Consider the following 24,197-nt stretch of genomic DNA (forward strand, 5'->3'; position numbering starts at 1 on the left):
CTGTACAGAAGTTTATAGAGTTTGAAGATGCACTGGAACAGGAGAAGAAAGAGCTACAAATCCAAGTGGAACACCTTGAATTTCAGACTCGACAGTTGGAGCTGAAGACCAAAAACTATGCAGATCAGAGTAAGCAAAGTTGTGCACCAGATATGATCATACAGTTTGCTTTCCGTGAGCACATACTTGCGGATATTCTTCATGTGCTGTTTTTTTGTCATTTGTTTTAATGTAATTTATGCAAAGCCTGAAATCTTTGGCTGTCCCTTTCTTTGGTATAAAATTCTGAGCCATCTACAGGGTGGGATGTATCCACACTAGGTTAGTACAGGTTTCATTGCTTCTCTTGCATGGAGCATATCGAGTCTCCCCAGTGGTAAGATCTGGGCCTTTGCTGAAGTTTTTGATTCCTGGTTTTTAGTTTCTCCTTGTACCTGAACAGAACCTCCCATTTTTTTTTGTCATATAAACAAATTACAATTAAGTATTTGCTTATGCAAATATTTCCTTAATAAGTGTAACTGCATTTTGTTGGTTGGGGTTCTCATCGTGTTCTGTCTAACACTCCTTCTACCCAAACAGTCAGAGTCACCCACCCCAAAGGATAACTTAAATTGTTGTCAAACCACCATGTTTATAAGGCACCAGCCTACTGCTCAAGAGCTCTGTTTTTACACTTGTATTGAACCACCTGGTCTACCTGTTTTGGGAATGTGCTTGCATCCATGAAATGACTTTGTAATGGAAACCACATTCTCTAATTTGCATTATTGTGTTTCTTTTTGTTCAGTAGGTAGGAATTCATTTTCAGCACAGCATACCTATATAATATAGTACAAGTTTTGAGATTTCCCTAGATTTTTTGAGGATCCTGATCTGTATGTTATCTAATGGTTGGAATCTTTTCTTGGCAGTTTCACGGCTGGAAGAGCGTGAATCAGAAATGAAGAAAGAGTATAATGCTTTACATCAGCGTCACACAGAGGTAAGCTGTTGTCCGATTCCTTCCAAACAAACAAACTCTTAGCTTACCCATAAAATCATGTCAGAGAATTCGGTTTTATCATCCTGGCAGTGGCTAGAGCTTCTGAACCTTGAGAACATCAAAATTATCTGAGGGGAGGGCGCAAGGAGGATGAAGCCATGCTCTTTTCAGTGGTGCCCAGTGCCAGTACAAGAGTCAGAGAGCACAAACTGAAACATAGGAGGTTCTTTCTGAACATCAAATAGCACTTCTCTGTGTGCTGGTGACCAACTGCGGGTACAGGTTGTGTAAGGAGACTGTGGAATCTCCTTAACTGGGGATATTCACGAGCTGTCTGGGCATGGCCCTATGCAGCATGCCTTGGGTGGCCCTGCTTAAACTGGGGCATTGGACAAGATGACCCCCAGAGGTCCCTTCCAACCTCACCGGTCAGTAGTTCTGTGAACAGAGGTCTCCTCCCTCACCTCCCACTACTAACCAGCCTCATGGAGACCTATGTAATTGTTGGATTTGCTTTTTCATGGCTTAAGGTTAAGCTTAAGTCATTTCTGACACAGTTTTGTTACAGATTTTCTGTCAGACTTGTCCATTCACCTATGTTATCAGTTGAATAAAAAAAAAAAAGCAAAGACGTGCGTTTTTTCAAAGAAAAAAATATATTTTTATATTAAAAAAAATATATACACACACACACATACATATATATATATATATTTTTTTTTTTTTAACAAAAAGAATTGGAAATGAATGTCATCGAGTCCAGTGGAGTCTTTTGTTTTATTCTGTTTGGCTCATATATTTTTTCCTCATCACAGATGATCCAGACCTATGTGGAACACATTGAACGATCCAAGATGCAGCAGGTTGGGGGAAATAATCAAACTGAGGGCAGTGTACCTGGGAGAAGGTAGGACCATAACCTCTCCATATAATGTTTGCCATCCAGGAACTTATAAAATGAGTGCATATTTGCGAGAGAAAGAAACCAGACAAAGGATCTTTCCCTGTGGGCATGGATTGTACCTGAAGCTTTTTGTAATGGGTTGAGGGTGAGTTGTGGGTAAGTTCTCTAAGGTTTGACAGAGAGAAGTTTTTTGTGTTCTGTTACAAAGCTTAGACTTTATCGTGCTGCTGCAGGTGGGGGTCTTCTGGAAAGCGACGTCTGTATTCTCAGTTAGCATGTAAAAGACTTATCTATAAAATGGATGGAGATGGAAGAGAGCGTTCATTTGTGCATGTGTCTGTGTGCATGTGTGATAGCCAGCAAAACTGGAGTAGTTAAATGCATTAGCCTTTATATAACTTCTTCCCCAGTTTCTTTAGAGGAAGATTTCTGAGTCAGTCACTCAATAGACCTACTTATGCCCAAGAAAGTGATTTTTTTCTTTCTCCTCCGTTTTCATAGCACCAAACTGGTAAGAACCAGCCTCTGTTTAAAGGAATGACAGCAGTATGAAATGAAGTTGAGTATATAAAACCACTATTTTTTTTTTGGAGCCTTAGTTAAATTTAAAGCACAAAAGTTCCAATTGCAATCATTTCATTACAGATACATTATATGCACCAATAATATTGCCCGTAGGCTGTGAAAGAAAAAAAAGTGGTGTTCCATTAGTACTCATCAGAGAAATAATAAATCAAATAAAGCATCGTATGAATCTATTTAGGCTGAGCACAATCTATTAAGCCACTGAGACATATAAAAAGATTATTTCAAATGAAGAAAAAAAGAAATATGTTTAGGAAAAAAAGGAAGAATAAGGATATTCTAGTACCTTATGTTTAGATCTGTAACATTTGAATACTAGGGTGTCCATTGGGTTTGGGATAAAGAAAGTGGTAGAAAGTGTCAGGCCTTGAAGTAAGAAATGTAAGCTCTCCGGAAGGTGTGGCTTCTTTTTGCTGGATTGGAGTGCCTAGGAAGAAATTCAGATTGTCAAAGTTTTGACTGTGTACTGTGAAAAAAAGGAGAGAGCAAGAGAGACACAAACTCCTCCCCCCAGGACGGAGACTTGAAGGATATGGAAAGGGAGAAGTAGAAAACATGAGTTTTCAGGAGAGCGTGGGACTTCTGCCTGATTCCTTATGGATATGATATTCCTTCCCCAGCCAGTGCTTTGTGTTCTGCCAGAGCATCATGGTGTGAGAGGAAGGTGGGAGGGTCAGCCTCTGGTTCTGTACTGGTGATATACTGGTGTGCACGCAGAGCTGGTGGAGAAATGGGAGTTTTCTTCTCAGCTGTTGGTAACATAACATCATTGTGTTAGAAGGAAGGGAGGATGCTGAAGGAAAATGGACTTGGTCACTGCAGAACATCCATGTTTGAGACTTCTGCTGAGTTGTGTGCCTCTGCTGTCAGATGACTTTGTACAGGCTCTTAGGCACACCCATGGTAGAGGAGAAACAGGGTAGACTAGGTCTTGGTCAGTCCAACTCACCTCTCCCACCTACCTGAAAGGTATGGATGTTTGTAGAAAGAATAGCTGTGCTGATGTGTGCATTTTGCCATCTCCATGTCTCAGCTGGGAGTGGGGGGAACTGTGAGCTGCTGAGCTGGCAGGGCACAGCATAGCTGGAAGCAAAAGTGTCAGTGTGTGGTCCTGTTTCTTTTGTTCTGCAGAGAGCAGCTCAGCTCTCCTGCCTCGGAAAATATTCAGCAGCGTTTCAAGGGCAGCAATATAGCAGTTTTAAGCAGTTCTACCCGAAACTCAAGAGGCAGAGAGGCTTATCTAGGTTTTCTTCCACGTACGCTCTCTGATGGCCAGTAAAGATCTGTGTAAGATCTAAAAGGAACTCTAACTGGAGCATTCTGATCTGGCTGAGCTCTTTCCATAGCCATAGAAATCCCAACCATTTCAAAGCTTTAGAGATGGTGATCCTCTGTGGGTCTATTTTTCCAAAATGAACAGTTGTACTTAAGTCAGAAGCAACTGCTGTGTGACCCGTGCTCCTCCAGAGTTTAAAAAAATAATAAAAAAGCAAGCAGACAGCAAAGTTGTGTTTATTTACTATTTTGTTGCATCCCATAATAATTGAAGATACTTGTAGCCTTAGCTACAATACCAGTATACAGCTGGAGGATAGTAGTGTAAGAAGGATACTTCATTTACACTGAATTGATTGACAAGTAATAATCTCATAGGGAGGGAAAGCCACAGTTAATGTAGTCTTCCTTTTCTGATGGCTGAGTAGTCCTTTCGGGAAAGAGTATCTTAATGTATTTGTTCTAGAGGGGAATAACGAAAGGTTGTGGTAGTTGTACAGTGGGCTGAATAGTAAGTTCTCAGTATTATGTTTTCTGCAAAATAGCACATTAGTGTCATGTCAGAGAGTGGCTTAGAAGAATAAAACTGATTACAGAATACGGTGTTTGGAGTCTGGCATTCTGGCCGCTTCCCATCTGAAGGTGATGCTTTTCCAGTATACCAGTGGACAAATAGAGAAACCTATACAGAGTAAAAAGAGCAGAAGCTAGATGGTGGCCTCCATATGCAAACAGAGGCAGGCACGATGGATATGGAAAGAGAAGATATGGTGTGAAAAGAACCAGTAGATTGTAGGTTGTTCTTAGGATTGTGAGAGCACGTGTTCCTGACAGCTCCCTCCTTCTGTCTTCATTCTCCTCTGCCCCGAACTGATCCTGGTCACAGCTGTAATGGGTGGAGTGTGTTAGGCTGGTTGCCCTCCCCAGTTATCCTTCTGTAAGTAAGGATATATTTGTGCAATTACTTAGATGGTAAAATATGAAAGTACTGCAGGCAAAAGCAGGCTTGACCTCCCTCCCTGCTTGACATACTTGACATACCTGCCAAATTCGGAATGGACTGCTTGGTAGAAATTGGTTTTGATGAGTTTTCCCTAATTGTGAAAAAAGCTAAAATTAATTGTGGCTTTTTGTTACCATTCAATGGAAGAAATGCATAGTGAGAAGCATTCACTGGTTATATCTATAAGACTACCATTCTCTGGTGTGAAGGACAAAACTTTCACTGAGGATTGTCTCCATGTTGGAGGAATGCTCTTACATGTGACATATTGCTAGCTCCTGGAAGAATGAAAAAAAAAGAGAAGCTCTCTGTGTCTGTCACAGCCCCAACCAGGCCTCCATCTGAGTCTGTAGGAACAACACCTGGGAAGTGGGTCTTTTTCCTTCATTTCAGGCTTTGCTCTGTTTGTGTGTGCTGTTTGTGTATGCTCGTGCCTGTGAGGGATGTGTGTTCTTGTGTCTCTGCACAGCTGTGTGTGGGTGAACACCAACATTCTGAGTTGGTACAATTATGTGTTTTTGGGGGCCTTTGGGTGTAATCTCTCACTGTCTTCCTAGGTATTTGTGAGTGCATTTGGTTACCTTCCTTCACCCGTGGATGTGCTTGGGTGTGTTTTGTATGGTAGACTGTGTAGGTACATATTTGCATAAGGCCATAAATACACCAAGGATGCTTGCTTGTCACTTGAGAGAAGATGGTGCAAGAACTGCTGCGGTATGTGTGTGTCTGCTGCCATCTGAGGAGGGGAACAAGTATAGTGGACACCTTCAAGTAGTATGAATAAAAGTGCATGCATATGCTGTCTCTGATAGGGCTGCATGTTTGCATGACCTTCATTCTCTAATAGTTGTTGTTGTTTTTTTGTTTTTTTTTTTTGTCTTGCTTTTTGTGCAATTGCTGCTCTGTTTTGGCTGTTACGTTTGTCGCTGCAGTCATCGCCAGTCATGGAGGAAAAGGTAAATCCTACTGCTGCATCTTAACTTTGGTAATCATAGTTTTGGAGGTTGCTGTTGGGTGGCCATGGTGTGATGCTGAAAGGTTCTGTGCTGACCTATTTGCCCTCTTTGTGTACTGACATCTGCATTAGACTCACACACGGCACACTTCCCTTGGCTGGTGCAGAGGAAGACAGCAAGATGCTATATCAGGAAGGAGCTTGTGCACTCAAAAACAGAAGGTGCAGAGATTGGGTCCCAAACCAGGATCATCCCCGTGTGACTGGACATTTGCACTTCACTTTCCAGAATACTTTTAAAAAGTTGTCTTTTCTCCCTTAAATTAGAATCATCAAATCACCAAGGTTGGAAAAGACCTCCAATGATCCAATCCAACTGTCCACCTATCACCAGTATTTCCCTTGTAAACCACGTCCCTTCCTACCTTATCTACACATTTCTTGAACACCTCCTATGGGAGTACAAAATATGTGTATTTTCTGAGCAGGGCAGTGAATGCATGTCACCAGTAACTGTCAGAAAGCACATCTGACTTTGGGTGAGGCAGTGAGTTTTACAATCTCAGCCTACAAGGAAGGCAGTTACCATCTTGCAATGACGACAAACCTAGTAGTTCTGTTACATTTTCTAAACTTTAGGATATTATGGGAGGAGCATCCTGATCCAGGTTTTGGCTACTACAAGCCCTTAGAGAGGCTTTTGCTGTTTTCCTCGCAGCACGGGGTGGAACTAAGCAAGTGCTCAGAGTCCCCCCGGACCAGAAGGACGTGGGTGTATGAAAGGCATTGCAAAGGGCTGTAGTCAGCACTGAAAATTTATACCAACCCTGAGGATATTCTGAACTACTTTGAGGACTGGTAACGCCAACATCAGGACTGCAAAACTGAAATTAGCTTTCCTGCAGTTTTTGCTCTTCCCTTGGAGATGCAGAAGAGGCTGGAAAGTATTTCCAGAGGAACACAGAATGGAAATTTTAAACACAGCTTTCCTAGCAGTCCGCATCAAAATACTTTCCTGAAGATCCTACAGTTTCTGATGTTACTTCATACTCCTCTTCTTTATTAGCACAGATGTTAAAGTTCATTAGTCTGCATACATTCAGTGGGGATCTGACAAATTACCTGAAGAGGAAGTATAATAAAACATCAGTGTCAGCATGTGTTTGGGGTGGCCCCTATTTCTCCTAAGTGGCAGTGTTGCCATGTTAGGCCATACTACTATAATCTCGGAAGTGTTTATAGTGTACTGTCAGATATTTTGACTGCACCACTTGTTTTGCAGAAATAAGTTATTTTTAAGACTATTTTAGAACTATAGAAACTTCCCAAGCTGTAACACAGCTGTGAAGTATGATGCCCTTAGGGCCATCCTTTTTGTAGCTATGTGCTGCTTTTGTAAGAGGATTTATCTATGAAATTTCCCTGTGTGAATCTTTAGGATTTTCAGGAGAAGATTTTAATGGGGATTCTTAAGAGAAGCATTTCCCAAATCTCACTGCTGGACCACACTGAAAATTACTTTCTGCTTCTTCTGCTTTTCCCTGATGGGCACAGCAAGCAAGACAGTGTTCAGAATGGAAAGGCTGAGCATTTGTCTCTTCTGTTAGACATTTTGCTTTTGCTTTGTAAATGAACTCTTTTCTGCCCCTGCCCCTATGTCAGTGTGTTTGAGTAGGTCTTGAGGTGGCCTTAGATGCAGCTGCAGTTGTTTTCACCCATGGTCACAGACCACAGAATCACAGAATAGTTTGGGTTGAAGGGGGCCTGTGGAGGTTGCCTGGTCCCGCTCTGTAATGGTGGTAGCTAAGCTGAGTCTTGGTAAAATGATTGCTGTGTCCAGGAGCAGCGTTGCACTGGGCTGGCGTGGAGCCTGATGGAGCAGGGAAGCAGATCAGTGTCTTGCAAGGAGATGCTCGCTGCTGCCCTGTTTCTGGAGTGTTCATGCTGACAAGCTACTTTCTTTCTTTGAATTTCCACCTCTACTGCTTGCTCTACATTTTCTCCCACTGGAACTTGGTCCCAAAATCTGTGCCAGCTTACATATTCAGAATCAAATCCACAGCTCGCTGGTCACCTGCACTTGCCAGAAAGGAGAGTGATAAAGAAGACGTAATTACAGACATCTGGCTTTATGAGTGATGCATTTATTTATAAGTTCGTATAAATTCTGAATTTTGAGTGGACTGTAGTTAGATATGGAGAGGAGATCACACAAGTATGCAAGTATTACTTCTCTTTCTTAGTATTGGAAGTGTTCCAAAATGCACTGATTTCTGCTGTTGGTGCAAACCAGATTTGGGGTGGAATGTACAAAAGCGGTATGTAGGTGACTCACTTCAGCCTCTTTCTTTGTTCAACGATGACCATTTTGTTGTGGGATTGTCTGCTGTGGCTTGTTTCCCCACAGTACATCCATTTCTCAAAGGACACATTGGTTTCAATTGGCTCAGTTCCTTGCACTTTTGCATTTCCTTGAAACATGGCATGGGGGTGGTGATGTCAGTTGTGCCTGTTTTGGTCACTTGACCCCCTCTGACTTTCTAGAAAGATGGTTGGCTCTACCAGTAGACACCCTGGGTCTGAGCAAACAGCACCATGGAGCTGTGGGTTTGGGAGTTGCACAAACTGCTAAGCTGGGAGAAGGAGTGCGGTTCAGTTTCTAATTACTAATACTTTGCATGAGCTAGTGTGCTGTTTCTTTTGTGTACGAACCTTGTAAACAGCTAACAGATTGGCTTTCCCTCTCTCTCTGTTTCTCTGTTTAGCAGGAAGGAACGTCCTAACTCTCTGAATGTCTTCCCCCTCGCGGATGGCATGGTACGTGGGCAGATAGGGGCCAAGATCATCCCAACACTGGACCACTGGCACCTGAGTGACCTCGGCCAGCTGCAGTCCAACTCCAGCTACAAGGTTTTATAGACCATCACGGAGCAAGGGTTTCCCACTCTGCCACTGTCAATAGCATCCCATGTTTTCATTAAGGTGGAGATTAACCTGTGTCCATAACCCTTTGCAGCCTCTTCCTGCTGTGCATTTACTCCTGTGGTGGCTGTGCTGAGGTGGGAGGATGTCCCATCACAGATCTGACGTACGGTGCTCGAGGGATTTATACAGCTCCTCGTGCTTGTTACCTCCTTGTCTCAGTATTAATCTCCTTTACTTGGCTGGCTCCAAGATGAAAGGAGTGTGTGTGAAGGCAGCTAGAAATAAAGGGAAGGTAAAATCTTCACCTTTTTTAGCTTATTTGTGAGAGGAAATGATGGAACCTGCCTCCTTTCTTCCCCTCAATAAGAACAAGGCTTTTGCTCCTCAGCTGGGGGTAGGCATAGGGTTACTCTTGCTCTTCAGCAATTGTTCTTTTTGTCTTACCACTCTTCTGGCCTTCCTATTTTCAGTTAAAAGGGGTACTAAACCTCTCTCACTGCCCAAGTCCTGCGCTGTGCTTGAAGCTCTTCAATTCCTCACGTCTGGTCTGCAGCTTTGGTCTTGCGTTGTCTACATAGAGTACACTTGTCACATTCAGTGCACTGTGTTCTGCACTGGGGCTTGCCAAAAGCCTCACAGCATGGCAGGCACACCAAAACAGCTGGATAATTGTGCCTCTTGCTTCAGGTGCTCTGCTCTGCCATTTGGAGACTGGTCTGAGCCCAAAGACCCAGAGATCATGCTCTTAGTCGACAGATCTGTGCATTTATTAACAGTTTAGGCAACACATGATGAGCCATCTTTCCCACATGCTGTACCTGTAGACTTCTCAAAGTCTTTGCTCAGAATCCTACTAAATTGCTCTTCAAACAATGTTTCCTAAGTGCCGCGTGTCAGGCCTGACAGCCAGTGATGCATCCACCCAGCATGGCTTGCAGTACGTCCTCCCTGCAGAGCTTCTGGTCTGCTTTGAAAATGTCTTATAAAGCACTAGTCAGGTCCTACACTAATTTCTGGAGAGCTCTGCTGCAGTTAGGGAATAGCAAAACCATAGTACAGTAAGATACGGATGTGAAGGTGTAGCTTCAGTTAGACTAGGGTGTGCCAGCACATTGCTGCAGGTATGCACACAGCAACCAAAATGTACAGAGACCATACTTGTACTTCTGGGAAGAATTTATTGCTTTGGATCTCCGAACAACGCTGCGCAGTATGGTTTGGATGTGCTCTCAAGCTCTCTGTTGGTCAGGCACATGTGGCAGGTGTGAGCCTCTAGAGGAGCTGGAAGTTGAGGTTAGATCCACCTTCCAGACTTTGGTAGGCGTAATTCTTTCAGATATGTCATTGCAGGGCTGCAGAGAGGTTTTCAGTGAGAGTTGAGTGGAACTCATCAGTAACTCAGGATCTGCATTGCAGGTGAATACAACAGCAATCCAGATAAATTGTAAGCTTTGGTTTCCAAGTTCAGGTAATGAAGAGTTACTGACTTGATAACTTTGTAATTTATTATTGGTGGTGTCAGGCAAAAAGTACATTCCTGGTAAAAAGAAAACATTGTGCAGCAGTAGTACTGTGCTATTCTACATGTATTTGATGGGTAGGTCTGGGATTTGTGTTGGTGCTTGTTTGAAAAATTCAGAAGTGGGAAACACATTAAGGAGGTCAGCTGACAGCGTGCAGATAGAGGTTGGGCTATGGAAGACTTGGATAGCTAGTATGTTATGGTGGATTTCTTAAGACTATTGAACAAACCTATGAATAATTAAAAGGACTGATTAGCTGACTTGCTGGATTTGCAATTTGGAATGGAAAATTTTCCTCCTGAACGCTACTTGTGCACTCTGACTAAAATGCTATTTTTCAGCTCTTCCACATGACTGAAATCTCAGCAGTGGTGCTCGTGCACTCCTTGCTTTTTCTTCATCTGCTCTGATATTTCATTGACATCGACTGCAGACGCACAGTTTACTTTCCCAATATGCGTATCTTGACTTTTCTGGCTAGTTTTCTTTCTTTGTGGGGCCATATGTTAGTTATGTTTTAATTGTCCTTGTATACTTATTATGATTATTTTTGGTTTAAGTTGCTGTCTTTGTTATTTTATTTTTACATTCAGTTGCACATTTATTTTGCATAATAATTTGGAGATGAAAGTCCTTAACGTTTTTGTTTTTATGTACTATGCTTTCAGTGTTATAACCATACAATTGTGACTACTCATGGTGACATATGACTGCTATGAATGTTGAGCCTTTGCAATGCATTTTGGAGGTCACTACTACACATTTGATGTTTAGGAGGTTGACAGGTATGGCTGTAGGTAAGTGGTGGTTGTGGATAGTTTTCTTTGGGTGAGCTACGGGCTATACAGTGTGCCTCCTAGACTGCAGAGGAGAGCTGTACAGTTAGTAAAATATCTGGAACAACAATAATGGATCAGAAGGACAGTTGAAGGAAGATACCAGCAAAGCTTAATAGAGGTTCTGGACTGTGAAGAAGAGTGCCTTGGTAGTGTTTACATTTGAGAGGAATTTCTCCAGGGCAGGCTGGTAGACTTAATAAAAGACACTTTCTAGATGACTATGCACTACAGATATATAATCATAAAGTACATGTGTATAATTACATGTGTAATTATTCCCTGATGCGTTCTGGGTGAGAGAAAGATAATGTCAATAAGCAAGAAGCTATAGGATATATTCTCAATACAAGTATCACTCTATAGACACTGATGATGTAGAACTTCTAAATGATATCTAGATCCCAAATGCAAGAAATTACGTATACCCATCTGCATGTCTCTTTTGCTGTGCTAAAATCTTCATGGACTTTAGTTATGCTTACATGTTGTCGGCACAAGAAGCTCTGAATCTGTTCATCCAACAGAAGGTTTTTTTTGAGTGGGGAAGAGGTTTTATGATTGCACTTTACACTTGGTACTCTTTGTCCCTTTGTATGACAGAAAGCACAGCAGATAAATTGCAGCTGAAGTGTTACAACGTTTACTGGATGATGTTCCCAAAAACTGAACTAGACTATTAGAAAAGTAACTCACGAAACAAGAATCTCAAGTAGAGGTGAGAAGTGTGGTTTCCACATGTAGCCACAGTAAAGTGTTTCTATCTCAGTTTTGCTTGTAAAATCAGCAAATGTGCAGGGAAGCAATTAGAACTTCCATATGGGAATATGGGGGCTCTTTGGACTGACAGTGCAGAAACCAAACAAGATATCGATTTTATTGAATGATCAAATATTAAAAATAAATCTTAACTTTTCATATAAATGCACAGATGCAACGTAAAACCTTTTGACTTCTGCAGTACAGTGTACTGCAGGGTATTTTAAGATAAGCATAGAGGCCAGTCTAATTAAAGGAAGGTGTCAATAAGATTCCAGATTAAAAAAAAAAAAAGGCTGCAAAGGGTTAATATATTTCAGTCTTTTCTCTCATCCCATTTTGAATTGCTTTATGTCGTGCAGTTAATATTAGAACAGTAGAGCAAGACTTAGAAGTTGGTGAAGTGAACCAGCATCACAGCTCCGAGGATGGGAGGCCCTGAAGCAGCTGCTGAGCAGTCTGAGTCTTTGCAGCAGTTGCACAGGAGGGGAGAGGGAAGCAATAACTATTATAGCTGAATCTGGGTGTGCAGCTGCTGAATGTCACTGCACCCAATTGCAACTCATTAGCACATACAACTCTCCAAATTCATTTTGCCATCTCCCTGCAGGCAGCAATTAGAGTGGGCTGCCGTGAAGAAAGGAGAGATCTCATTTGGTACTGGGAATGATTACTGCATCGGTCAAGACGTTAATTGGCTGACTTTGAAGCAGTGCGACTTTAATTGACAAACAAGGGCTGCAGTATAAAACCCTCACAAAGCCTTACAAGTCTCCCATGTTTTTCAAGAGGCGTTATTACAAGAAATGGGGCTGTAATGTCTGTAAAGCTGAGACTCATTTGTGCACATTTCACAATGGAAGTCTGTCGCCTATGTTAATTTGTCGGCTTCTTATTTTTGAGTTTCTGGGTCTTGCCTTACCCATGTGGGGAGACCACACCTGTTTCTGCTGTGTTGTCAAGCCGGACCCATGCCTGGCTAGCTTCTGCTAACAATCACAATAACATCATGTGGGGACATAGGTCTTCCCCCACTAGCAAGATCAGACCATCAGTTTGTTATCCACTTTGCTTCTGCAGTTTGGTGTAAGAAATATGCTGCTGTTCTCTCAACACAAGGGATTCTCATCCTGGTTATGACAGTGGCTTACTGTAATGACAACTTCTGGATCCTCTAAGAGCTCACATCTTTCCCAAGCAATGTCCGTGTTACCTTCCAGTCTTGGGAAATGCTGTCCTGGCTTACCGCGAGTGCCAAAGCTCTTCAGCTTCTGCTGTAGTCAGTGGCAATTGGAAGTGCTTTTCACTTATGAAAAGGCCTTCTTCCTTGAGGTGCATGATGAAGAGGTCACATAACAATGTGACTTGTGAAGATAAGTCTTCATAGTAAAAGAAGAAGGATGTCAATCCTTTCACAGGTAGGATTTGCTTTGCTGAGTTCAGCATGAGAACTCACTGCTACATTCTGGTTGCAGTGCCGTGTGTGACCAGTGAACGCTGGGCATTTAGTTGGTACAGTGAGCAAGGCTCATTTTGCTTAATGCTTTAAGGCAGCCATATACTAACAAATCGGAGATTAACTGAAATATATAGCTCTGCTTTTCCCTTTTTATTCTTTCCCTACCCTGGAATTGCCGTAGTGTCCCCAAGATGAAATGTCTGAATCTGGGCAGTCCTCAGCAGCTGCCACGCCGAGCACTACCGGAACCAAGTCCAACACTCCCACGTCATCCGTGCCCTCTGCTGCTGTCACACCCCTGAATGAGAGCATCCAACCCATCAGTGAATACAATGGCACAACCAAGAGCAACAAGAGGACACGAGAAAAGCGGAACAGCCGGAACATGGAAGTCCAGGTCACGCAGGAGATGAGGAATGTCAGCATAGGTATGGGAACTGGAGCGTGTGTACTTGATCATTAGATTAATTTACTTCACAGTGCTTGTGTCCCTCTGTTACAGGAGGAGGCTGGGAGACTGATGGGTAATCAGCCTCCATCTCAAATAGAATTAGGTGTGAACTTTTTTTCTGAGTAGTGAATTTTGTTAAAAAATCAGTAATGTGAATAGTTTCAGGATGGCAGGAGATATTGAGTTCATTTCCCTGCAGGTGTGTTCATCCATGTCATAGAACCTGTCATGAACAAGCAAGTCCCATCCGAGTCAGAGCTTTTGGGAAGCTGTTTCTGGACCTCATCAATATGCTAGTTAAAAACTTTGTTAATTTTTTTTCTCAGGATTTATTCTCAAGTATTTTATACCCATTTGTTCATATATCAAAATTATCATTCAGGTTAAATAATTATTTTCCTTCCCGTGTGTTTACTCCACACCCCGATGTATTTTAAAAGAATAATTATATCCTCGTCCAGCTGTTTTTCTAAGCTAAATGAGCTGTTTTCTCTTAGTCTGTTTCTCACTTGAGAGATCTTTGGAAAGTTATGGTTGTTTTTTCTCCACTTCCCGGAGTCCTGTAGCACATTGAATTAATGATGTCTGGTGAGGAAAGCCATCACCTAAGGCTTTAGCTTGCTGAAAGAAAGAAGAAAATGTAAGAGCATGAGAAAAGCCACTTTTCAGTGCTGTTTAATATAGCAGTACCACGGTAGTGTCCGTCAGCATCTCTCAGGCTGTATTGTGTTTAGACTTGTGGCAGCCTTCAGAAATGAGTGGTGGTATGTTTCTTACATGTCATTAACTTAAATTCAGAAGGACTGTGAAACTCAAGGAAGACCATAAGGAAAAAGTGCATGCAGGTGCACGTGAATGAGCACAGGTTTCCAAGGTTAGCGTCAGAACCAGAACCTCTTCCTATGTAACACAAGGAAATTCCTGTGCTAACATTCACCAGCTGGTTCCTAACAAATTAAGACTACAAAACAACATGTAACATCTTCTGTTGTAGCATTTGAATAAGAGTCACAACTGAGTCCAATTCTGTGTTTTTATTAGCAGCTGAGGGGCTCCCAACATCATGGATTTCAGTCTGCCAGAAACCAGCATAGTTCTCTGTAAAGACATATGGCTTCTGCAAGGCAACTCAGTGGAGAGAAATTGAACATGGGTGTCTGTGGTGGCTGAGACCAGAAGTTATAGCTGACAAGAAGAAGCTGTACTGTATGTGCAAGAAAAGAGAAATTGCTTTAGTAGGTCCAGTGATGATTCTGGATTTGCTTCAGTGATAAGTTTGTCCTACAGTATTTCTCAGAGTTCAGTAATTCAAATGTACTATAAATAATTATTCTTAACTTACATTTGCTTCTGAGAAGACTGATTACCAACAGTAGCTCTCTTAATTCTAAAGGAAATGCCCATGTGAAAATTAAAGTTTTCTTGGTGAAATGATCATAGTGTGCAATCTGCTCCAGGCAGACAGTTGTGTCTTTATGTGCTGTGCTGTTCAGCTATTTCTCATGTGTAATGCAGAACACATCTCTGCTGTGGAGAAATTCAGGTACTTGAATTGTAATTACATATTCCATGCATCTGTTATTACAATGCCTGTTACTGATGCAAATGTCTTAAAGAGGAACCTACAAAAATTATATTCCAAGGTATTTGCTGCAAAGTTTTCCAGGTTGAAAAGAGAAAGAGCCATCTGTTTGTATGAGCTTGAGAACTGCTGTGTATGGATGCCCACTTTGGCAACAGATACACATCAAGCTTTGTCTTCAGCATGGCATTGCTTGCCAGCTAGCCCACAGTGCCAGCCTAAACCGAGGAATGAACGTTCTTGTTGTTGGGGGCTGTGTATATTTGTGTTCCAAGCCAGTTCAGAAAGGACAAAAATGTCACCTCTAAAACATTAAAGGGACTAATGTAATGTACAGATGATGTCCTTAATCCTTGAAGAATTTTGTATGTGAACAGACATTGTGTTTATGTTGCTTGCCTCAGCTTTTGAACACTTTGGTTTCTAATACGTAATCTAATACGTAATCTAATACGTAAATTGACAAGTGGGGGAAGTTCCTTATTTTCTTCCTCAAATGTTGGCCTCAGGCTATAGATTATACAGAAACCAGACTGGATTTCATGCGTTGTACAATGCAGCTTCTAAGTGAAATTTCACTATAGTGGATATTTAAGCTGGTTGTAGATTTGAGAAATTGTGTTGACTAATTGTTTGTATTTAAATGAGTTCATAGCTAGAATAATCTCTGCGAAGTGGTGTGATTTTGGCTAAATCTGCACAGTGACCGAATAATTTTTACTGGCTGGTTAAAAGATTATGTGGAAGTTATGTTAACGGATGAAATATTCCTCGTTGTTATGTTTTAATGAGGATCTAGGCCAGCTATGTTGGTGACATTGTGGTATTGCAGAGAGCATGCTTATGGTTTTTCTGCCCTAAAGATATGAAGGTATCTTTCCAGCACAGGTGCACTTGTGACTCCAGGTGATCTGCTGCTTTCTGTTCCTACTTTAACAGCTGTACACAGCACCATTACATCCTCAAGCCATGGTATTTGAAGCTGCAGAAGTGCCTTTAAGGAGCACTGTTACCATAGATGATGTGTTGTCTCACCTAGGTATGGGAAGCAGTGATGAGTGGTCCGATGTTCAGGACATCATAGACTCTACTCCCGAGCTGGATATGTGTCAAGATCCCCGCCTGGAACGCCCTGGTAACAGGTATTGGTTGTGACTTTCTGCTCTTGGCCCTCTGTCTTGTTTTTGTGAGGAGTGAAGAGTGGATACTGTGGTTCAGAGTTCAAGATGCAGCTGTTTCAGAAAATGCATATATCCTGCCTAATGCAAAAATGAGGGGGGTTTGGCCTTCTTTGAGCTCTCCAGGGAATGCACATATCAGCTAGTAATCTGGAAGGATCTTTGTGACTGGCCCAGGTCCAAGCTGCTTTGAGACAGGTTAGGTCGCCTTGCTGGATCAGGGAGTGCAAAGAAACATAGCAACAAAAGGTTTAAGTTAAGCATGGGGAATATGGGCTTAAGTTTTCAGGGAGAGAAAGAAGGTGTGTTTGTCTAATGAGATCAGTTCTGAACACAGTTTAAAGCCTCAAGACTTTTAGTTTTGTGTGGTTCTTTTTTTTTTAAGTGTTGGAAGAGCAAGAGCAGGGCTGCTGTGCATGGGAGGACAAGCAGGAGCAACCCCAGTGGGCAGTGCTCATCATGACCAGAGTGCTGGAATCAGGATCCATCAGCACCCCCAAACAAGGAGGGGATGCATTAGGTGCAGAGGACACTCAGTAGCAGCAGACAGAGCTGAAGACAAGTACACCTATAGTGTATAGCTCAGATAAGGACTGAAGACACAGGCCTGAGGTTTAAGGGATGCCTTGGACCAGCAGACAGAGGATAAGTGTGTTCAGGTGTGAAGTGGTCAATCAAAGCACTGAGGATCTCAACAGAGTCCTCTGAGCTACTGAACCAATATGTTGATGTGATTCCTGCCTAACACCTGGCTTGTGCTCAGCAGCAGGCTTCCTAAAGGCTATTATTTTTGCCTCCATGTGTATCTGTGAGACATACATTAGACTAGAATTATTAGTCTACGTTCCTTGATGCATTTTTACCAAGGTCTAGCAATTTTGTAGGGTTTTTTTTACCTTTTTTTTTTTTAACAGTCTAGTGGGTAACTTGACAGTACACCAGCAAAAAGGTAGGCAGAAAAGAATACTCTGACAAAGCTACAGCAAGATTTCCTCACAGACCAAATGTGAACTGGATGGCACTTGTTGGGCATTCTCCTCTAGTCCTCTGAGAATGTATGTGAGCAGCAGTAACAGATGCCTTTTAGATGCAAATGTTAGCAGCAGGATGAATCCAGGTAGCCAGAACAGCACTGCGTGAGGAAAGCAAAAGTGACTGCTATGGTTAGACCAGTAATTGGTTTCAACCTGAAGAAAAGATAGGACTGGAGAGTATTGCTGCATGGGGAGCTCTTCAGGCAGAGTGATCTCTGATCCAGGTAGTGATCACTAGGGTGATCTCTAGAGCTGTACCTTTAACAGCAGAATGCTTTTGGGAAAATGTATTGCTTCAGAAGTGGAGTGCTAAGACTGAACGATTCCTTCAGGTCAGGTCTTCAATGCTGGTTGCTTCTTGTCAGTCGTGCTGCCTGTTAGACTGCATCAGATGATTAATTCTGATGCAGTGGTGGCACCCATCTGTACTCCTTAGTGTTCTTAGATACCTGGGTAGCTATGTAATTAAGAAAGCTGTTTCTTTCTTTTTCTCTGCAATGTGCTGTACTGCTCGTGTATCAATGACATCTGTAATCTCCAGGCTTGATCACAGAGACTTGATTTACGTAAGAACAAAGCCACAGAACTTGGGATGTTATCCCGTGGTGCTGGCCTTTCTGCTGGGCTGCTGGAAAGATTGCACAAGCTGGTTCCCCTTGTATGAGGCATGGCGCATAGAAGTGTTACTGTACCTCCTTCAGCACTGATTGTTGGAGTAGGCACTGGCAATCCCACAGGGCACCTCACTCTCTCATGCTGCAACGGCTGTCTTCTCTTTGAGCCATGACACTGTTGAGGCATGCAAGATAATTCTTCATAGAGAAGATGTGGAAATGTGCTTCTGTATGATGTAATTAGATAACATTAACTTCGATTTACCTTTAATGAAGTACATTTTGCTGACATACAAAAAAGCGTTTGTGCGCACAGACTCACCTGAAGAAGAAACTAATCCTTCAGGCTGATTTTGCTTACTAGCTGGCGAAGAAAAAAGAAAACCACTGCTGTTTGCAACATTTGAGTCCTTATCTGATCTTACTGCTATGAGGGTTGCTGTTTAAGTTGGTGGGAGTGTAGGCATCATTGCACAGTCTTAGGACTGCGGGTTGAAAGCTTTCTATGAAATATTGAGTAGTTATCAGCTATTAGAAAAGGAATCATCTAGGCGAGTTTGAGGTTATGCATGGTAGGTACTGGTACTTGGTATGGGGAATAAAACACTCTTTCCTTTCCTTACTAAATTCCCTCAGTCAGCCCACGGCAGACGGGTGGAATCCACTCTCAGGGTTTTGATTGTAATGGTCTGTGATGCTCAGTATTTCAGGGAGTTATGTTTTAGCTTAAACGTTGCCAAGTAACAAGAATCCTTGCCTTTCCTTCTTCCAACCACAGCCCAACCCAGGGGATTGTGAACAAAGCGTTTGGCATCAACACAGACTCTCTCTATCATGAACTTTCCACAGCAGGATCCGAGGTGATCGGGGATGTTGATGAAGGAGCAGATCTGCTAGGTAAAACCTTGTTGGAACCGTTCTGTTTTGTCTTATGCAATGACATCTCCATTAAGCTTACAGAAGCATTTAAATTCACTCTTTTTTTCAGAACTTGGATGTTTGGCCTTTAAAAAATGGCATGGAATTTGGGATACACTGTGACTGAAATATGTACCTACAGCACAGTAATTCTTACCCAACAATTTAAGTTAATGCTTATGTGTTTGGGCTGTCTTTATGTGTCTTCAAGTTATTTTCCTATAGAATTCTCCCACATGAGCAGTTTAAGATTACTTCTTCCACTCCTTCCCACAAATCTTTACTCCAGTAATTCTGCACTCTAGCAGCTTCACTTGGAATAAAGGTTTTGTTGGAAGTTTGCAAGAAAATAACTCCTTTTGTTAAGTTTTTTTAAAGTTTAAGGGAACAATTTTTCTTTGTTCTCATATGGAAACATCATAGTCTTCACTGCAGTTTTTACCTTTTTATAGTCAATCTGAGAGAGATTTGCATTTTCCTTTTAGGCTGATTTTGAAGGAGCTTTTTGTATCTGAAGTCTGATTATATTCTGTGTTCCTGATGAGGACTTTGAAGCAGTCAGAGAAGCAGCTTTGTGTCAGGTAGCAGTTTGAGCCCTTGCCATGCTTTCTGGTGTTGGACTCTGAGTATGCAAACCTTAATTCATGACAGAATTTAAGCTTGTTCTGAAGACCTACTGAATATTTTCAGGAAGATATGAGTGGTATTTGAATATCCCGATGACACAAGCTACTGACAAAGTTTATAACTGTGTAGCTGACTGTCAGTTTTACTGCTTGACTTAAAGAACTGTAGGACATACGAGGACTCCTACAGTATTCCTTGTATGAAATTGAGCAGCAGGAGATCTGATGTGAAAGTGAATGTTTCTGCTGGTTACTGACATAAGAACTGCATTTGGATAATCCTACAAGTTTTGTTCTGGAAACAAAATCTTTACTGAAAAACTTTTGGATGTAAATAGGTCGCTCCAAAAGTAATGCCTCTTATTTATTTCCATGGAAATAACAACAGCTACAAAGAACACAGTAGCACTGTTTCATAGAGCAGATTCTCAGCTAGAGAACATTATTTTTCAACACAGTCCACTACCTTCGGTTATGCATTTTCACCAGCAATGAACAAGAGCTGCATGCTGCACTCGTACAAATCTGCACCAGTGAAAGTACCTGCTGTCACCACTGCTGAAATGCACCACCCACCACCTCACTGTGCCAACACCCACTGTTTGATCTCCATCAATGTTCACAAGTGTTAATGAATGTCAATGGGGGCCATTGGTTTTGTTTTTTGTTTTTTTGTGGTTTTTTTTGCATGGAGTAATTCAGTGACACACCTTTGCTTCATCTGCACTTTCATGTCAGTTACCATTCTGTCAGACTTCCCCTCTGCCAACATCTGTCACATACCAACAAAATGTAATGTAATACTGGTGTGAAGGTTCAATCTGATGCATTACCACCAGTAGTTGCCTCTGACATCATGGGCTGACATTATAAAATAGGAGACATTACTTTTGGAGCAGCCCTCATGTATCTAGAACATGATCAGCTGAATCATGTCGCAGAATTGCAGCAGCTTTCTCTTTGCAAGTATTAAATTAGGGGAGTACTTGTATTACCTTTGAATGAGCCTGGTATCAGGAGCCTCTGAAGGAGTATGTTTCTGCAGAGAGGATAGATTTTAGCCTATTCACTGAAGATTTAACCATGAAGAAATGGACTGGAGGCTGAAGAGTAGGTTAGTATATCACTTCTTGCTCTATTAAAGACATAATCTCTGAAATTGATACTGTTGTGGGCAACTGTGTGACTGGAATGTAGAAGTGAGATCTAGACTGTGATCAGAACTCTTGCAATAGCTGTTTGATATAGATATATTTTTTTTCAGAAGCACGATGCTAGCTTTGCAGCATACAGTGTAACTCTTGTGCATGAAGTGATGATCACTGCCAGAAATCTTAAGACATTTATTGTTTGACATCTCTTCCACCATGGTGGAAGAAAAAGTCTACAGAAGAGTAGAGATGAACTTTCGCAGCCTGAGATTGGAGCCAATATGTGCAGATATTGAAAATATCAGAATTAAAAAGAGAAAGCAAGAATTCTAGGTTTGAGAGTGACCTGTATGTTAGCAGTCATTGCAGAAGGGCTTAATCTCCTGCTCGTAGTGAAGGTGGCAGTAGCAACTCCACATGGCAATTAAAGCTTTGGTGTGGGATGAATTTTGTTCAGTCAGCTCCCATGCATTACTGGGAGCTCTCTTTGCGACAGGCTCAAAGAATTAAAAGCAATTAGAATCTTGCTATTTAGCATGTGTTTTATCTTGATCCTTAGGTGCTTCCTTGTCTAGAAGAGCGTATGATGTAATATATGTCTTTCTTCCCCTAAATCACATATATCTTCTGCGCCACCTGTTGCTTTCTATCTCTCTTGAAATGGTTGTGGCATCAGGAAGTGTGAGCATCTAAGAGTCATTCAGAAAAACGACTTGTATGAACTGCTTGGGAAGACCCATTTCCCATTTCTGGAAGCCTGTCTTCTGGGAATCCACTCCCCAGAACTCTATAGTCTCACCCAGTGATCAGTGAGAAATACAGACTGTTGTTTTCCAAGGGTTAAACTGGGTGTTTAGTTGCCCAGTTGAGAACTTGCAAGTTATGCCACCACAGTTCCAATTAGTCAAAGGTGTTCACCGTTTCCACTAATAAGACAGCCCAAATATCTGTGGATCCCATGAGTCAAATGTTATTTGGCAGTTAACTCTTCTGAGAAAACTATACAGAGACTTTGAACAGTATGTCCACATAAGTATGGCTCATGAAGATCAAATTCCTTTCCACCGGAAGCCTAAACTATCAGTATGTACGTATTGAGTTTTTATATTTAAGCATAGGGGTACTTCTTTGGGAGGAAATTCTTTACTCAAAAGGTGTTGAGGCTCTGGCACTGCCCATGGCCATGGATGGGGCTGTGAGCAACTTGGGCTGGTGGGAGGGGTCCCTGCCTCTGTGACAGGAAGGTTGGAACTAGATTGTCTTCAAGATTCTTTCTAACCCAAACCATTCTATGATTCTATGATACATAGAGATAGCTTGTCCTTACCTTCCCAAATACACAGGGAAGAAAGGGAGATTGCTTAATCCTTCAATTTCTTTTTGCTTGGGAAATAAAAATCTCATCTCCCCTCTTCATTAAGCACAAAAACACTAACATTTGAGAGGTTTGCCTGAGGAGCAGGAGCTTAAATGTATGTGCGTGAATTAAATGCTTAGTGGAAAAGATCTGCACATTTTCTTCCCCTGCCCTGGAGATGTGTACACAATATACTATGTGTATACAATACCTTACACAGTGTCAAAGGGAGTATTACTAAAGTTGATGTCACTCTGTATGTTTTCAGTCCTGAATGGCTCCTCTCTTTACAGGCTCTTTATGGATGAAATAGAAGGATGAATCTGCTAATGGTGAAGGATTTTAAAACTGTTTAGGAAAAAGTTTCTCTTAGTAGCTTGTGTTCCCAGCTCACTTGTAGAAGAGAAATACATTGAACCTTAGTTGCCATCTTCTCAGCAGTGATGCATGACGTGGCAGTTTTTCTATGCTCTTCCCTGGGACAATTTTCTGATTCGAGAAGAGCAGAAAAACTCTTGCAGATGATGGCATGGTGAGCTAGCAGAATAGGAATGCTTCTTCCAGTTCCATATGAGATCTAGAGTATGATTAAAATACTTAGCTGAGTGAGTTTCATGACAGAATTGTCAATCTAATTACTCCTTTTGTTGAGTTCTGGCTACTAGCTCTGTCTTCTTGAAAGTGTTCTTTAAAGTGAACACGTGTTGCCAGGATTGTATAAAGGAGGGAGGCCAAAGAGAGATCTGAGAGGTCATGCTTTGAACAATAGAAAGTCTGAACTCGGAGTGTCTGAAAGGTAGATCTCAGTACCATCAACATCTCTTGGTACAAAATGGGCACTCTTCATTGCAATTTTGAAATATAAAATCTGTTTTCTCCCTTATTCTAATGCTGCTCTACATAAATTATCATAGAAGCATAGAATGGCTTGGGTTAGAAGGAACTTTAAAGATCATTGAGCTCCAACCCCCATGCCACCCATCGGTTCAAGCTGCCCAGGGCCCCATCCAGCCTGCCCTTGAGTACTTCCAGGGATGGGGCATCCACAGCCTCTCTGGGCAGCCCGTGCCAGCAACACACTGCCCTGTAAGTAAAGATTTTTTTCCTAAAATCTAACCTAAAATCTCCCTTCTTTTGGTTTAAAGTCACTCCCCCCTGTTCTGCCACTATCTGGCCCCGCTCCAACAGCTCCCAGCCTTCCTGTGCTGGGCCCCAGGCCTGGACGCAGCACTGCAGGTGGGGGCTCCTGAGGGCAGAGCAGAGGGGGACAATCCCCTCCCTGCCCGCTGCCCCCCTCTGCTGATGCAGCCCGGATGCAGTCGGCCTTCTGGGCTGTGAGCGCACACTGCTGCCTCACTTCCAGCTCTTCGTCCACCAGAGCCCCCATGGCCTTCTCCACAGATGTGAGTTCTTCTCCCAGTCTGCACACATCTGGGATTGCCCCCACCCAAGTACAACACCCCACACTGGGCCTTGCTCAACCTCATTAAGTTCACATAGGACCACTTCTCAAGATTACCCGAAAAAGCAGCACTTGGCCCCAAGTAGCCACTGTATGCCAGCAAGGGGTGAAGCATCTGTCAGAGCAGTTAAGCACATTATGAGTAAATTCAAACCAATGTTCAGACAACATCTTTAGCATAAAGTCCTGCTACTGAATTTTGCAGCCGGCCTTCCGGGCTGCGAGCACACACTGCTGCCTCATATCCAGCTCTTCATCCACCAGAACCCTCACATCCTTCTCTACAGGGCTGCTCTCCTTGAGTTCTTCTCCCAGTCTGTGCTCTTATCTGGGATTGCCCCAACCCAAGTGCAACACCCCTAGATTCTCATGGCCTCACTTTTCAAGCCTGTCCAGGTCCCTCTGGATGATGTCCCTTCCTTCTGTTGTGTCAGCTGCACCATTCTGCTTGCTGAGGGTGCACTTGATCTCCTTATCAATGTCACTGATAAAATTGTGAAAGAGTACCAGTCCCAAGATGGGCCTCTGGGGGACACTATTTGTCATCAGCCTGCACCTGGGCATAGAGCTGTTGACAGCAACCCTCTGGCTGCGACCATCCAACCCATTCTTTAT

General features: G+C 42.4%; 1 protein-coding gene across 38 annotated transcripts in view; it reads left to right on the forward strand.

Moving 5' to 3' along the window:
• MAPK8IP3 (mitogen-activated protein kinase 8 interacting protein 3) overlaps positions 1 to 24,197 on the forward strand; it is a 73,393-nt gene that overhangs the window by 19,427 nt on the left and 29,769 nt on the right. For 14 of the 38 annotated variants that reach the window (XM_015301926.4, XM_015301939.4, XM_025155324.3 and 11 more), the window contains exons 2-9: positions 9 to 129; positions 915 to 985; positions 1,801 to 1,892; positions 5,685 to 5,708; positions 8,473 to 8,617; positions 13,391 to 13,637; positions 16,282 to 16,384; positions 18,847 to 18,965. In XM_015301926.4, coding sequence (XP_015157412.1) covers positions 9 to 129; positions 915 to 985; positions 1,801 to 1,892; positions 5,685 to 5,708; positions 8,473 to 8,617; positions 13,391 to 13,637; positions 16,282 to 16,384; positions 18,847 to 18,965 — 922 coding nt within the window. Of the gene's footprint in view, positions 1 to 8; positions 130 to 914; positions 986 to 1,800; positions 2,046 to 5,684; positions 5,709 to 8,472; positions 8,618 to 10,823; positions 13,169 to 13,390; positions 13,638 to 16,281; positions 16,385 to 18,846; positions 18,966 to 24,197 lie in introns of those variants that run through there. The other 24 variants (XM_015301934.4, XM_015301940.4, XM_015301945.4 and 21 more) reach the window with 13 other exon arrangements.

Source organism: Gallus gallus, chromosome 14 (assembly GCF_016699485.2).
Source record: "Gallus gallus isolate bGalGal1 chromosome 14, bGalGal1.mat.broiler.GRCg7b, whole genome shotgun sequence".
NCBI classification, from domain to species: domain Eukaryota; kingdom Metazoa; phylum Chordata; class Aves; order Galliformes; family Phasianidae; genus Gallus; species Gallus gallus.